The sequence below is a fragment of the Chenopodium quinoa genome, unplaced genomic scaffold, assembly GCF_001683475.1.
Source record: "Chenopodium quinoa cultivar QQ74 unplaced genomic scaffold, ASM168347v1, whole genome shotgun sequence".
NCBI lineage: Eukaryota > Viridiplantae > Streptophyta > Magnoliopsida > Caryophyllales > Amaranthaceae > Chenopodium > Chenopodium quinoa.
In genome coordinates, this window is record NW_018743292.1 from 2,998,968 (window position 1) to 3,015,655 (window position 16,688).

General features: G+C 35.7%; 2 protein-coding genes across 4 annotated transcripts; both read left to right on the forward strand.

Annotated features, from left to right (window-relative positions):
- The first annotated feature begins 4,257 nt into the window (after positions 1-4,257).
- On the forward strand, positions 4,258-9,166 carry LOC110736402 (protein GrpE-like). Of its 3 annotated transcripts, none has more exons than XM_021916616.1 (6): positions 4,264-4,638; positions 7,478-7,670; positions 7,755-7,948; positions 8,033-8,200; positions 8,496-8,624; positions 8,775-9,166. In XM_021916616.1, exons 1-6 carry the CDS (start codon positions 4,465-4,467, stop codon positions 8,859-8,861), a joined length of 945 nt encoding a protein of 314 aa, XP_021772308.1. In that variant the 5' UTR covers positions 4,264-4,464; the 3' UTR covers positions 8,862-9,166. The 3 variants fall into 3 exon arrangements, with proteins under 3 accessions (XP_021772307.1, XP_021772308.1, XP_021772309.1); XM_021916617.1 differs by having other exon boundaries at positions 7,478-7,619; XM_021916615.1 differs by having other exon boundaries at positions 4,258-4,638; positions 7,478-7,948.
- Positions 9,167-11,032: 1,866 nt separating this feature from the next.
- Positions 11,033-16,466, forward strand: LOC110737206 (calreticulin-3-like). The gene is made up of 5 exons (XM_021917576.1): positions 11,033-11,120; positions 11,995-12,185; positions 12,254-12,427; positions 16,144-16,230; positions 16,380-16,466. Exons 1-5 carry the CDS (start codon positions 11,033-11,035, stop codon positions 16,464-16,466), a joined length of 627 nt encoding a protein of 208 aa, XP_021773268.1.
- Positions 16,467-16,688: the final 222 nt, after the last annotated feature.

Sequence of the window (16,688 nt, forward strand, 5' to 3'; positions counted from 1 at the left end):
GACCCTATAAATAGGGAGATTTTCCCCATTTTGGGGACACGTTCATTTATTACAATACAATCAATTCTCTCACATCAGAGAAAAATCCCTGATCTCGTAATCCAAGAAGATCTAGATTTACCTTTTCCGCACCTTTTCACTTTCTCCGTACACGTTCTAACTTGATCGTCGGAGGCAGAACTCCACCCAACCGGAGTCTCCGTTGTTTTGCAGGTACAGGCGCTCGGGATCTAGTCTTGGTGACGTAACTCTCCGGAGGGACACAGAAAACTTCGAAACACTTGCCTTGCTCTTGAACTCAAGGGAACGTTGAGAAGATGCATTCCTTGGATCTGGCAGACTAGTATCCTTCTCTTTGGGAACTTTTACTTGATACTCACCCTTGATGTAGGTAGAATCGTGCGGCGAGTGGACTTGATCAAATTCGGCATCAACATAGGCATTTTCTTTTTCATTCACGAATGATGACTTTTTTTTATTGGTGTCATCATCCTCAACAATACTCGAAGATGGCGTCGAGTGAGAGATCACTGCTTCCCTCAAACTAAGTTTGTGGGGGGTCTCCATCATGATATGATTTTTCGGGGTGAGTGCACGCACCTTCATCAAAGACATAGAATGTGCTTGGTAGAGCCACAACTCTTCCCCTTGCCTCACTTTATGTAAGTCTGCACGGGCAATTTTCAAACAAGAAGATGGCTTTTCTCGATTGACAAATGCCACCTTATCCTTAGCAAAGCTTGAACAACATCTAGAATTCAAGCCTTTCAAGTTATCAACATCCATGGGGACTCCATCATCCTTCTTATAAGACCCTTGGCTACTACTTAGCAAATCATTAGAAGCTTCTAGCTTAGGAACAGTAGACTCCAACATACTCTTCTCCACCTTGAATCCATCAAGCCTAGAGCCACAGTCTATTACCTTTTCATTGACATGGCTTCTTTGATCTTCACCCATTTGAGGATGCATAATGTAGAAACCTAAAAATGTCTCCCCAAAACCAAACCCGATGATGAATAACCTTTCACTACCATTATTGGTCGGGTTGAGTATTTAATCTCGGGAGTGCTTAAAATCCATGTTCAGTCAAACACAGCTTACAAAACAGTCAACAGATCAGTCCTAATGTTTAGATCCAACTCATATCCTAGCCCAAACCCTTTTAATTCATTTCGTGTTATTTATTAATTAAGCCCGATTATAAATAATAAAACCCTAGGCCTGAAATTAATCCGGAATAGTTGAAACGGCGCATAAAATATCACGTTCTTAGTCATTAAGCAAAGAATAAAATAAATTTGGATGGTGGGAAAACGGCGTTTACCGCGTCACGACATTCCGCGTCTTGTCGCAGTATTTTTCACCGTGTCGCGGCACACATGCCGTGAAGTGGCATTTTTCTAGGGTTTCTCCGCGGCGCCCTTTCACTTCTAGGGTTCCGTGCTTCACCCCTCTCATTTCCTCTATAAATACGAGGTTGATTTCTCCCGTTTCGGGGGGCACCAACAATCATTCTCTTCTCTCTTTAGCTTAAACACCAGCCACCCTATTCTCTCAAAATACTTCCCCTAAGCACTCCAAGGAGTCCATATCTTGACCCGAAGTTCTATAATTAAACCAAGGCGTGAAAGGTAGAATTAACTGAGGGTTTGGATCAAATCAACTCTACTTTTCATTTAATTTAATTCAATTTGATTTATTGAAGTTACTAACAGTTTATTCATGATATAGCAATTCAAGGAAGCGCGGAACGTGAGTAGTTACTCACTTAATTACTCTTTTTATTATTCTTGTTGCTATTATCATGATTAGGTTTATCATTATTTGATTTGGCTAACGTTATTATTACGGTTAAATTGCTTCTAATGTTGATGTTGATTCTATTATATTTATTGACCACCGTATTGCATGTTTAAAGGGAATATAAAATTGAATATCACGCCTAATAAGATAATTTGGACGACCGGTTTAGGTTTCTTTTTAATCTTGTTGTTAATTGAAGTGATCACGATATTATAGAATTACATGTTGCATTAACATTAAACCAATTTAGCTTAATATTAGGTTGGAGCAAATTAAATCTTTGTTTGCATGCCTTTGAGATCGCAGGAATCACTTTTCACAAAAGAATCGAGTAGAGGCCAATACGGGCGAATGTGACTCCATGACTCACTTCGTACCATCATCCCCGATCCTCCTTTCGTGGTTCCGAACCATATGAAGTTAGTAATCTCATGGATTATGAATGAGGTGTAACTTTCACGGGTCAATCGTTGTTGCCTTTCATTGTCCTTAATCGTGGTTGCCTTAAATGATCCGTGAACGGTTTACAAGTTCCTTAAAAACTTGTTGGCGGCTCCCTACTTTCCTTGTCCCTAATCGTTGTCCCTAATCGTATATGTCAATTCCTACTTCCTATGAGTGCCAAGCATATTCACCACATGCTTAAAGTAGGCGCGCTTCGAATGACGCCTACACATACTCTCCTCAATCTTTGCCTTATTACCAATAGCATTAGGTCCCCTAAACATAACTTTCCTCAATCTTATTATTTCTCTCCCAATTTCCTTGTTATTAGGTTCAATCTCATTTGCTGATTTAAAATCACCATAAGCTTTATCCAAAGACCCTAACTTCTCCAATGCTACTCCTCTTCTAAACAAACCTTTCACATTTCTTATTAGACTCCAAAATTAAAAAAAACAAGAAGTAATTGCATCATTAAACTTGTTAAGCTTAATTGTGCTAGCCGCAATATTCAAATGCAAACTAAAAGCTAATTCCTTCAACTAGAGGCTAACCTCACACATCTGAGTATCATCACTAATGGCACACATAATAACACACAAGCATTTGATACTCTTGTTGTACAACACAAAGGCAGTATTAAAATCTCTCAATCTGAACAGAGCATTTGCTTCTTCTTTAAGAGCAGTCACATACGAGATAGCCTCTTCCGAACTACTGGTTTTCGTAAACATTTCCTCAACATCAAAATCATCCTCCCCCAAATGGTCCAAATGGTACAGCATGATAGGTCCTAAACTAAAAGAATTTTTCCCCATCCCTTAAAAATCGCCCAAACAACATGATTCAATAGACTACTAAACATACACCAAATAACACATTAGCAACAACCCAAGAAAATTAAAGATGTAGACCAAAGACAAGAAGAGTTAGAACTTATTAATTGAAAGAAACTTACAACTTGAGCCGAAACGCCTCCGAAAGGAACCCACGAATCTTCCAATTTACACAAATTAAATGAGATAAAAGCGAAACGACACTTTTAGGGAAGCTCGCCGGCGACCATAGGAGGGAAATGGCCGTCGGCGAGCTTGGTGGCGTTAGGAAGATAGTGGGTTAGGGGAGAGAGAAGTTGCGGAGTTTACAAAATTTAATCGCGTGCATAATTGAACGGTCATACTCTCCATTCACTTTCCTCTTATGCTTATTTTCACTGTCAAATATGGGCAATTTTGTGAACAACAAGTCAACAACCCATTTTAAGAAGAAATGTTAGTGCAAGCCCCATAAATAGTTAAATTGGACACATTTGTTAGTGGGTGGTACTAAACAAAGTTTTTCGCTTCTTTGGGTGGTTTTTTAAAAAATAATAATAAAATAAAAAAAACGAGTAATTGCTCACAAAACTATCCATCTTTGAGTAGTTCCTTTTTAGCCACTAGCTCTTCAAATTTCTCACTAGACAACTACAAAGCTTCAAACCGAAACATTTTTCCTTTTCCCCCTCGTTCATAGTAGTTGCTAGCTTTGAGCATAATCGACTAAAAATGACGAAACATGGTTTGATCTATAATGTAGGAAAATGACGAACTTCGAACCATTGGAACATATAAAACCAATCTGAATCGACTAAAAATCTATCAAGACGCTCCCTTTTACGAATCCGATAAATTCCCTCTATGCCACATGGCCAAAATCCCAAACCTCTCAACCCACAAGGCCACAATCATCGATAACCCCTTGAAAGCATCCATAAGTCTTTCCCCACCGGAGCACCCCACCATATTTCTCAGCCATATAAACAATCTCATTATAATCTTCAAACATGATACACAGTATTGAACTTTCTGACTTTCAACGAGACATTAAAAATCTAGTGAAATGTTTATTTTACCAATACAACCGTATAGCTCTCCACACCGAATTACTGGTATGATCGCAAGTGGGAGTTGTAACTTGTTCTCAAACCTTCTAAACCCTTCCAAAAACCCTCACAAGTCACAACACCCACGTATCCAAATCAAAATATTCTCAACCAACTCCCAAAACGACGAGCATTAACCAACTTTACCCCAATCCGACGCGTTTTGAGCCCCTCTTTAGTTTCTTCTCCAAGAACCTTCTTCAACCTTGAGACAATTTCTTCCTTCTCCCTCAATCCATCAACCTCCATTTCTTTCTCTCTCTAAATTTCTCCATCACAAACCACTGAAAATGTCGCTAACTAGGGTTTTTGGAAGAGCGTCGAGAACTACGCTTTCCCAATGTCGAGCCTACTTTCTCTCTCCTCCTCCTCCGCCTCCTCCTCCTCCTCCTCTTCATCAACTCAATTCCCCCTTCTCTGTCTTATGTAATCGATTTCACTCTCTTCCCCACGTTTCCAGCAAGGTAATTTACCGCCATTTGTGATGAATTTTTATTTATTTATTTGTTAATTGTTTTAGCTATTATCAGGTTTCATTTTGTTCAGTCGGGTTTTGCTAGGGTTTAAGGAATTACCCTAGATTCTTTGAATTTCAAGTTAATTGTTATTTGTATGCATATTTTGCTTAATTATGAATTTCAAGAGCAAGAATATTGTCTTAAAATTTTGAAATTTTAGAACTGATATCTTATTCTGCGATCAGTGGTTGAAGTAAAATTTTGATATTCTAACTCTTATTTTGCCTTTTTCGCCTGAAATTTTCTGCTTGTTGCTCTACATAGTTGGTTTTTGCTTGGGAAGTTTAAGGCTTTAGTTGTTATTTATCAATTTGGAGCAAAATATCAATTGATTAGATTAAGTAATGTACTTCGTATTGTTTAGGATATGCTGATTGATTAGAAAAATCTCTAAATAGCAAATCACTAGCTAATACTCCATCCATCCCTCTTTAATAGGCTACATTTGGGAAGAGGTCATGTAGGTGATATTCTTTCGATATATCTTAAATGTTTTTGATAATATATACAATTTTTGAGAACAAGCAACTTACTCTAATATTATTGGTCAAGTCTTTAAATAAAGTAAGAGAACCGCGCTCTATATGAGAATTTTCATAATTTAACTAGAAGATATGTGGCCTATTAAAGTGGGATGGAGGGAGTAATAGGTAGGCTTTGTTTGGTTCAATTTTAGTAAGGAAAAGAAAAGAAAGGAAGGGAGGGGAAAAAAGAAAGTAATAGGGAAGAAATATTATTTTCCAATGTTTGGGTTAATGAAAGGAAACAAAGAGAAGAGAAAGGAAAATTGATTTACAACTTTTATTTTTCTATTTACAGTCGAATTCCTCCAATGGGAGGAAAGGAAAGCTAAAAATTTATAAAGAGGCTTTCCTCCCACTTCCTTTTCTTTCCTTTAAATTCTCGTGTCATTTATCAAACCAAACATGAGAACATATTAAAACCTTTTCCCTTCTTTTCTTTTCCAGCCAAATCCCTTTAACTAAAAGGGCTTTAATCCACTAGGCAAAGTTAAAATATAAGGGTAAGTGAGTAGAATTTAACTTTCATCTCTTTATCTTGCTCTTGTTAAGTGTTGGGGCTAGTAGGTTGCCAAGTAATGATGCATATTAATTTGTGGCCTGTATTGTAGACCGTAATTTGATGGGTTTTTGTGCATTTAGCAAGGGAAGTTTAGTGACATTGTCCATGATACCCTCATGTTTTATATGGATACTTATATTTCATAACCACCCATTACTACTTTAGAAGTGGTATTGAGTGGTAGTGGAAAATTATCAAGAAAAACTTGTTGGGGACAGAGTTGCATTACCACAAACCATGATATGGGACTTCTCTTGCAAAAAATTACGCTACCCATTACCATTACTTTTTTCCCCCTTTTTTACATGGTCATAATTGCTTTTGTGACCGGGAATTTTGGGATCCAATCCTTTATTTTATTGACAAATTGATTTTCTTTCTTGTTGACATTCTGCCTTTTATTGCTACTTGGTAGTGAATAATCTAGTGGAGTTGCTGAGTTGATAATTCTTTGATCAAACTTAGCTACTAGTATCATGGATTTGGGCGTCTTAAGCGTAGAATGGAGCTTGTGTTGGGTTATTACTTGAGAAGGGAAAACATAGTTATACATTAAGGTCATAAGGATATAATGTTTACTAGGGAAATTGAAAATTTTCCTGCTTATTGGTGCCTAGACTATTAGTTTATTTCTTCGTTGTTGAGGGAAAATATTCACCAGAAGGTAGTGAATAATCCAGTTGGGTTGCTGCGGTGATTCTTTTTCGGCCAAATTTGGTTTTAATGTTATAGATTTGGTAATAACACTCTACATTCTTAGCTTCTCTGCTTTACTTTGTGTTCTTCAATGTAAGTTTGTGCGCCTTGTGATAAGCATAATCATGTAAGGATCAGAATTACCTTTGTTCTCTTCCTTGCCCCTATGTCTTTTACGGTATTAAGTCTATTCCAGAAGATGGGTGCCTGTGTTTTGATTTCTTACAGGGTTGATACCTGGATTTTGGCTAGACTTTGTAGCATTGAAAACTCAAACATGAGTTATTACATGTTCTAAATGAGAGTGATTTTAGATTTGCCGCTTAAGGTTGTCTTCAGTTGTTTGCCATCAAACAGTTTAAGTATTGAGCGTCTGGCATTCCCTTCTAAGGTGGAAGTTGTTATTTCTCTTAAGATATCTTACCTTGTTAAGAATTTTAACGCCTTTCATCACCATTCATACATCTATAATATAACTGTAGATTGCATTTTTGGGGAATTCATTGTGGAGACGTGACCACTACCTGTGTTCCAGCCTTTCTTGTTTCAAAATTTTGTATATTACTTAAGTAACAATACATTCTTTACTACTGAATTCAACTTGAGAGCTTTTAAGTTTTTGGAATCTCTTAAAAGAGGTTTTTCTCAATTATCATTAAAATCTGTGGTGGCCTGTAGAGTTGTATACTTGTAGATTATGTTATTATGGTGCTGCCATGAGAATTGGATTTTAGGTGTTTATGTATGATCGTAGTGCTACTGCTATCTGATTCAGTGATTTGTACATGTGAAGTCTGCTTCTCCTATCCCTAACACCATTGTAGCTAGTTTTTAAAGTGAGAATTGAGAGGTTTAAACCTTTATGTCTGATATGGACCTCTCTAAACGCACATTGATGGTGAATTTGCATATTTACTTTTGTTTTTGAAATGCATGGTAATCTTTTCTTTGGCTCTCTATATATATTATAATTACGAAATAAAGCTATTTTGTATGTTTTGGCTAGGGATCTCCTTTGCATAATGGACTATGTAGTATTGTTGCTTTCCCACATCGTGGAATGTCAACCACTGCATCTCCTGAACAAGAGCAGGGGATACCTGCTGAGAAAGGAGATAATGGTGGTGCTGATGGTGCAAAGCAATCAGGTGAGGGATTTAATGCAGACAGTGAGACTTCTGCACAAAGTCAGGAAAAAGGTTCTACTTCAGAATCACAACCTACGTCTCAGTTTGTCAAAAGACAGAGTCGAGGCACTAAAAGAACTGCCTTTTCTGATTCAGATTCCGAGGAAGACATGGATGACCTTTCCGAAGATCTGGTAAAACTTGTGCGGGAGAAGGAGAAAATCCTGGAGAACAAACAAAAAGAGTTTGCTGAATTTAAAGACAAATTCCTTCGTAGTTATGCCGAATTAGAGAATTTAATGGAAAGAACACGACGCGATGCAGAGAACTCAAAGAAATTTGCAGTGCAGGTTTGTGTCTATGATTCGGATACTTCATTTCCTCTAGTAGCACTTCTGGAACACTTTGTGACTCATCGTGTGTTCATACTGCAGAGTTTTGCAAAGAATCTACTAGATGTTGCAGACAACCTTGGCAGAGCAGCTTCTGTTACCAGAGAGAGTGTCAATAAAATTGATGTCTCTAAGGATAATGTTGGAGCAATGCCACTTTTGAAAACCCTGCTGGAAGGTGTAGAAATGACGGAAAAGCAGCTTGCAGAGGTAATATTTCCAACATACACTTAATTTATTGTAGTCACCACCTAGTAAATTCAATTTTATTCCATGATTTCCACCCCCCTCCACCTCCTATAATCTTACTTTAAATTTTACCTGTGTACTTGTAATTTTTATACTGCTGACTCTGTAGAATGTACTGGTATCATGTTTCTCCATTTGCCACATAAAGTTTTGGTAGATCTGATCTTGATCACATGATTGTATGAATTCAATTAATTTTGGTGTCCACTTCACTTGCACATATTATATTCTTGCTAAGAGAGTGTTATTCTTTCAGGTTTTCAGAAAAGCTGGTGTTGAGAAATATGAATCTATCGATGATCAATTTGATCCTAACAGGCATAATGCTGTGTTTCAAGTTCCTGACAATTCTAAGCCTCCTGGTACTGTTGCTGTTGTCCTCAAGGTAATGTCCAGTGCTCTGATTTAGAAATAATGTAAGAATGTTATTTGATGTGATGTAATTTCTTGGTTCTTAGGAGGAAATAAATTTAGCTCCGATCTGTATCAGCTTGCCTTGATTATCTGTGAAGTAAATTCTTTTTGGTGTATGCAGGCGGGCTACACGCTTTACGACAGGATCATACGACCTGCTGAAGTTGGTGTTACAATTGCTGTAGAAAATAATGAGGCCAACTCTTGAAGCTCAGAATATCTCAGCCGAGCCACTTGATTATACTTGAGAATTTTGTCAATGCTTGCGATTGTCTAATATTACAACACTTTTCTGACATTAGGTTAGCATAGTTGCCTCCGTGGTACTATTTTTTGTCTCCTTCCCTTGAAATTTATTGCAATTACAACATAAATGAGCTTCAAAGCGACATTTAGCTCTACTTTGTAATTTATGAAGTGATCGCAGGTTAAGTTTACTGGTGGCTTTCAGGATAATCTTCAGGATGTTGAGTCAATTGGGTGAAAATGTCAATTATTGGAACCTTATTAAGGTCAATTATTATAACCAACAACCATACTTTATTAAAAGTAAATGATACTCATGACTTCACCACTTAAGCAGGGCTTCAATTTACTCTTAACATATACTTTCTCCGTGCCTTATTGTTTGCACCATTTGACCTAAAAAGCTCTCATAAAGAATAGGCCTATGGTGCAAACAAAAAGGGACTGAGGGACTGTAACTCTAATTTCATTTCTTCTTCTCTCTTCATCTAAGAGCTTTAACTACGATTATGAAGAATTTTGATAATTACTCCGTAGAAGATAAATGTATGTGTGAAATCTTATTAAGTTGTCTTTCTTTTAAAGTATCAAATTTAAATACTTAATATATTTTAATAATGCGTAAGTGAAAAATTAATACTTGATTATATCAATTGAAAATCGTACAAATTGACAATTGAGACGAATAAAATGAAATGAAGAGAATACATTATACTGTACTCTGTATAACAAAAGGATTTTTCATTAGTTTAAAAATTCGTATTATAAGTTTGATAAATTGATAATTGGGGGAAATGATAGACCTAAAAATTCATATTTTAAGTTTGATAAATGTTATCATATACGAAGTAATATGTTGTTGGATTAATTATAATGCTTTTTATGTATAATTTTTATTAATACCTAATTAAAAACAATGATGATCAAACTTGTGTCTCGGCGCTTGTGCAAATCCAAGTGAAGCATAGAGGTGTCGAAAAGTGACCCGTTCGACTCGACCCGAAACCAACCTAAAAAGATTTAGATTTTGACTTGTATGAACACATTAAATGTAGCATGACTCATACAATAATTAGACCCAAGTCATCCTGATCTCACCAAAAACCCAAACCCCTGAATTGAATTGAAACCTCTAGCTGCACTAAAAAAACAAAACAAAAAAAAACCAAAGGGATTATAGAGATAGACCACAAGTACTAAAGTATATGTACGTATAGTTGACTCGTTTTTTCAATTGTAAAACCGAAGATTTTTATACTATTTACACAAACTTATTATTTTTGTGACCTTCTTTAGTAATTATATTGTAGGAAAAAAAAACATTTTGATGTTGAGTTTTATTTGATTCATCTTTATATACGGTGAATATGCTACAACCTACAGCTAAGTATAACTAAAAAAAAAAAATTAACGATTAAGAAGTTGCATTAGCAAGTATATATGAAATCTCTAACAACATTACAATAAAGAAAAGTATGAAGATCAAAAATATAAAACATATTATAATTGCATAACCTATCAAATTAAGGTCTTAAAAAAAAAAACTATCAAATTAAGGTGAAATATATCCAAAGTATATTTGTAGATGAATTACAACGAATTATAAGCTAGTAAATAGAATGACATTTAATAGTTAGAAATGCAAGTAATATTATTTAAAAAATGCTTGCATACTTGTAACATTGACAAATACACTAAGTATACTAGTAGATAATAAATTTAAAATTTTGGATTAAAATCTAAGGGGGGCCAAGCCCAGCCTTGCCCCTTAGAAGATCCGCCCTAGGTTATGATGGATTGCCTGTGTTTGTAACTTGTAAGGGGTACAGATTAAAATGAACGGCTGAGATTTTTATTTTTATTTATTTATTTTTAATTAGTAATAAATTAAAAAGAAAAATTTTAATTTTTTTATTTCCTAAATTTCGAAAATATTAAATAATATTTCTGGAAGATAATAACATATTTAAAATAATTAAAAAATTATTTTTAGTTAAAATTACTAATTAAAAATAAATAAAAAAATATATAATCTCACCCGTCTATTTTTTAAATTTGTGGTAGTCATAAGACTACTATACATTAGGAATTTTCAATATACATACACTATACTCCATACCCTAGTATGCTAAAATGGAGAGTATTGATGTTTGGAGAAAGTTGCAAGTAGAGTACTCACGTTTTGGCCAAAGCAAGTTAGATACTGAAAAGTTGGCCGAAGGTAATTTATCCGGTTGTGACTGCTTGGAACCGGTTATTTCCATTATATAAAAAAAAATAATAGTAAAATGCTAGGTTGGTTTACCTCAAAAAAGAAAAGGCCATCATTTTAATTGACATTGGCGCGAGAATTATAAAGGCCCTTGCTTTTTAATAAATCCCTTCCCCCCAAATCCTTTCCTCATCATTTCTTCCGAACTCTTAGAGAAAAAAAACAGAGATCCTTTAAAAAAAAAAAATAAAAAAAACCTCAAAGCTCCCTCTTCAAGACAACATTAATGTGGGATTGTACTACTCATCTGCACGCAAAGCATAGTACAGAGGATCAACTCTGCATAAGGTATATTCCTTAGCTTAGATTTGTCTTGTTGTTTTTTATGTCAATATTATAATATCAAATATTAGAATATTAATATCATATATTAGAATATTATTGTCAAATATTAGATTATTATTGTCAGATATATTATACTCACCGTGAGTCCGACTCACTCAAATTTTTTTGCAAATTATTTGTTATGTGTATAAGTTAAACACCAGAGTTATAGAGTAGTGTGTTTAAGTAATCAACAAAATTGTATAGATTAATGGTAACAGTAACTCTATTCACTCGTTTAATTTGGATATATGTTCTTAGTTAAATATGTTAATATGGCGTAATTTGTCAACTATAGTTTTTATTTAAAGGTTGTTTATTTTTCTTTAATTCTTGTTTATTGTTAGTTAGTAAATCGGGGGTGTTACAGACGTCTTGGCCATTTGTTGAATTTTATTGGTAAAATTATATTTTATTATTTAATTTTGTCTTGTTATATTATTATTTGTTTTTGTACCCTTTTTTTTCCAATTTAATACAAGTATTAATAATGTTATAGTGACATATGAAGATTGTTATGCCAAAAATGGTTGGGTGGGCATCGAAGTCGACAAACTGCACAATTATTTGTTTGCGGGTCTTGGTCATCACATAATACAGTGCAAATCATTCGATGATATGATTTATGTGAAACAAATATTGATGACATTTGATGAGAGTTTCGAACAAACTCATTACTCTTTTGGATCTGTTAGCCAACAAGTTCAGTGGTTTTTGGGTTCTCAATCGAACGATATCGTTTACTTTTATCTTATCAGGACGTAGAAAGAGGTGATAGCCAACCAAGAGATTATGACCGTAGAGACAGCCAAAGACATAGTGACAGAGATCGTGGTTATGATCGTGAAAGAGATAGGGATCGTTCCCGCAGTCTTGATTTAAGAAGTCACCAAAGATCTCGTTCAAAGTCTAGAGGACGTTCCAGGGTCAATGTATTTAAGAGCAGCTTATATTATTTAAGGAGCATTATGGGCATAGTCGTTTCTAATATTTTGGTGGCCTGGGGCAAAATGATAATACTTTTGTTGAATACATCATTTGTTTTTATAATTATAAATATTTATGTAATTTGTTAATTGATAAATAATTTCATGTAATTTGTTAATTACTTTATCCGTTATTTTAATTGCATTATTTACACTTTTCCACTATTCACACACCTCTTTTGAATTTCTTTTGTGAACTCCTTTTATCATTCAAAAATGGCGATGAGTTACCGAATGGGTTTTTCGTTGCCATGTACTCATTATCTTGATAATCACATTTGGAAGAGTTCGAGAGTTCCAATTGAATTTATAAACATACCTGTGATTCATGGTCTTTGGAGGTTATCAAGAAGATTCGATCCATCGATTTCTTGCTGTTCAAATACTCAATTAAGTCGCAAGGTAAAACTTTTAAGGTAAAATCTTTGTTAGGTTTTTATGGGAATTAATGCGTGTTTTTTTTTTTTTTTTGTTATATAGCAGATATTGAAATTAGTTGAAGATGAAATTTATTATTTGGAGAAATACTTTGTCAATTTGAATAATTATCGTAAACCATGCTCTTTATTGAAAAAAGAGTGGAATTTTCACGGCAAGTATTTCAACAATTCAGAGACAGATTTCTGCCAATTAGTATTAAAATTGGGGGTTCCTAGTGTTCGACGTCTTGGCCATTTATTGAATTTCATTGGTAAAATTATATTTTATTATTTGTTATTGTACCCTTTTTTTCCAATTTAATACAATTATTAATAATATTATAGTGACATATGAAGATTGTTATGCCAAAAATGGTTGGGTGGGCATCGAAGTCGACAAACTGCACAATTATTTGTTTGTGGGTCTTGGTCATCACATAATACAGTGCAAATCATTCGATGATATGATTTATGTGAAACAAATATTGGTGACATTTGGTGAGAGTTTCAAACAAACTCATTACTCTTTTGGATCTGTTAGCCAATAAGTTCAGTGGTTTTTGGGTTGTTAATCGAATGATATCATTTACTTTTATCAGGACATAGAAAGAGTTCCAATTGAATTTATAAACATACCTGTGATTCATGGTTTTTGGAGGTTATCAAGAAGATTCGATCCATCGATTTCTTGCTGTTCAAATACTCAATTTAGTCGCAAGGTAAAACTTTTTATGGTAAAATCCTTGGTATTGCGCGCGTGGGTGCTGGCTTGCCCAACTAGCAGCGCATGCCACGCATGCTGGCACAAGCAGCCTCGCAGCATGATACGCATGCTTGCATGTTGCTGGCGCTGGCAGTGTGTGGTTGGCCTGCTAGCACTCGTAAGCCTTGCTGCCCCACTGCCGCACATCGCAGCACCATGCTTGCACACATCACTCACTAGCGCACCATCGTAGCATGGCAGCCCACACACGCACCTTGGCAGCCACATGTGGGCTGCGTGAGCAGCCCATCTAGCCGAAGGGTGTGCTTGTGCGGTCTTTGCCTCGATTTGCGTGCTCTTAGCTCGAGATTTAATTCCAATTTATGTGTGATATTAAGATTAATTCTAAATTTATTTTAGTACCAATTTTGAACAAAAATTAAAATAAATCAAGACCAATTTAAATAAATTCAATTTTAGTGCACAAACCAAAATCAATTCAAGAACCATTCTTTACATTATTTTTGGTTCATCTTGATGCTACAAAATTGAAGGATTATACTCATAATTAATTTAACCATACATAAATTAATAATGAGATTTGACAAATTAAAAGGGTTGGAAAAATAAACACAATCATCCAATGATAAATTTCCCAACACTAACTTGTGTAAACTTGAAAAAATTACATTTCCAATATGAAGATTAATTAAATTTCAGTCACAAGTTTTGAACTTTCAAGACTTTAATCAACTCAAAAATGATTAAATCCAATATTAGTTCAATATGGAATTAAGAAAGTTAAGTTCCAACCAAATAAACAATTAAAGATTGGATCTTTAACTCTTTTAGGGACTTCAAAATTACAAATTCACCATAAACAATCACACTTGAAGCAATTAATTTGCAAAAATATGAAATTACAAGTTTATGTGAAAAATGAATTCACCAAATTAAGCACCAAATATGACTTCATAAACATGCTTAATAAGGGTTATTATTGCAGTAGATTAATGATGTACCATACACATAATCTAACATTAACATACCATAATTAATCAAGGTTTAAAGATTTAAAATTTTTCGTCAAAAACAAAAAACCCCTCGACAAACATGTTTCTTGGTAGATTTTTGCTTCTCGACGCCCTTAAAAAGGGTAAAAAACAATTTAGAACATCGATTCCACCCAAAATTCACTATTCTTGGGTCGAAACTTGAGTTATTGAGCCAAAATTAGTATAAATACGAGATTAAAACTAATTAAAAACGAGCTTCTAATCTAATTAGAAAGCAAAACCAGAAACTTAAATCCATTTTAAATCACCTTAATTAATTACTAGTTACAATAATTAAATGAGCGCGGCTCCGATACCGCTGTTGGGTTTCGTAGTGTCCAACGCTACGCGGAATAAAACCCTCCCAAAATCAGCACACAAATTAAAGTAACTAAGCATGCATATTAATTAACAATCACATAATTAATTAACTAAGAGAGAGAGAAAGACGATCATACCCTTGACGCGTGCTTCACTCCTTTTATAGCTCGTACTTGAAAGTGTTAGCTCCGCAAAAGCATAAGCCTCCAATGGCTCTCACCCTCGAGACCCGACCCGAACAGTCCTTACCCCGAAGGTTAGTCGGGGCTAGACCAAGAAACTTAGAGTATTAGAATTAAGGTATTCTCTTCTTGGAGATTCCTTAAAATTCACAACTCAAGTGTCCCTTCCCAATTCCAAATGAAGGGTATTTATAAGGAAAAGAGCCTTGAATTACAATCTCCCATCAATGTGGGAGAATTGGTAAAAATGCACGTTATTCAATTTATTTTAATTCAAAATCAAATTGAAAATGCAAGTGAATCAACAAACGCCAAGTGTCAAGAGGTGAGCAAGGGGGTTAGGTGAGGACCACAAGGGGGCGGGGGACCAAACTCCCCTTGCTCCCCAAGCAACCCTCCAAAAACTGAGTGCCCACCATGCATGCATGAGCTGGCCATGCACATGCTGGCTAGTAGCATGCCTTGGCTGCCTAGCATCATGGTTGTGCCTGCCAAGCCTACGCTCAGTCAGCAGGCCACGCACGCCATGCGGGCTGCTGCTGTGTTGCTTATGCTTGTGCTAGGTGCTGCCCAGCACGCAAGCACGCATAGCCCATAGCACAAGCACGCATAGCGTGCTGCTGCTGCTGATGCGATGCTCGTGATAGGCGCAGCCTAGCTGCTACGTTGCTTGCGGTTGGGTTCGAGGCCCAGCACACTAGCACGCATGGCACGCCAGCTACTAGCATGCGTGCGGCTAGGTGCACCAGCCCCGCAAGCATGCTCGACCAGCAAGCCTAGCACGCACACGCATGCTTGGCTTGCGGCATAGCCATGCAATGCGGTTGGTGCCCTATGCTAGCCTAGACTTCGCATGGCTAGGCCAATGCGAAGCTACGGCTTAGCTTGAGCTTGTGGTTTGCTTGATTTCTTGTCTCGTCGAATTCTAAATTCGACTCGACTTACGACGCTCTAAGCTCGATATCTGACGTAGTTTGTATAGCCTCCTAATTGGGATGAGGATGAGGATGGGTTATGGAAACCTCCAAGAATACCAAACCCGAAATATAAGGGACCATGGAAGAGAAAGGTAAGATAATTAATCATGTAATTAAAAATGCTCATTAACTATGATATTCTGCTTCATAACCACTTTTGGTTCATGTAGCCGACCCCATTTATTGAATTAAGGCTTTGATTGATTGATCTGTTCGTCGTTGTATTTCCTGTCAAATGCAGATGTATTATCTTCAGTTAACAGAAACATTTATGGATTTTGAGTTCCTCATTATTTCGAGTAATAGATACCTGAAGCTATTTATGTAGAAAGGAATCAGCTATGAACTGCATATATGTACTTCATATCATGTATTATCAGTGTATTTCCAAATTTTTAGGTTATATGAAATGAAATTCTTACAACTTGTGAACCTGAAAATCTTACTTATAATAAGATTTTTGGAATGTACATAGTAAGCTGCAATTCTGAGCACCAAAATTACAAACTAACTCCGATCCCCTCGAGATGAAGAGTCGATCCCACGACTG

Bases quoted from the DNA above. Each gene is read 5' to 3' on its own strand.
- LOC110736402 (XM_021916615.1), top strand. From the start codon at position 4,465: ATGTCGCTAACTAGGGTTTTTGGAAGAGCGTCGAGAACTACGCTTTCC. The intron at 4,639-7,477 runs GTAATTTACCGC...TGTTTTGGCTAG, and splicing joins TTCCCCACGTTTCCAGCAAG to GGATCTCCTTTGCATAATGG. The intron at 7,949-8,032 runs GTTTGTGTCTAT...TTCATACTGCAG, and splicing joins CAAAGAAATTTGCAGTGCAG to AGTTTTGCAAAGAATCTACT.
- LOC110737206 (XM_021917576.1), top strand. From the start codon at position 11,033: ATGGAGAGTATTGATGTTTGGAGAAAGTTGCAAGTAGAGTACTCACGT. The intron at 12,428-16,143 runs GTATTTAAGAGC...TAGTTTGTATAG, and splicing joins GAGGACGTTCCAGGGTCAAT to CCTCCTAATTGGGATGAGGA. The intron at 16,231-16,379 runs GTAAGATAATTA...TGTCAAATGCAG, and splicing joins AGGGACCATGGAAGAGAAAG to ATGTATTATCTTCAGTTAAC.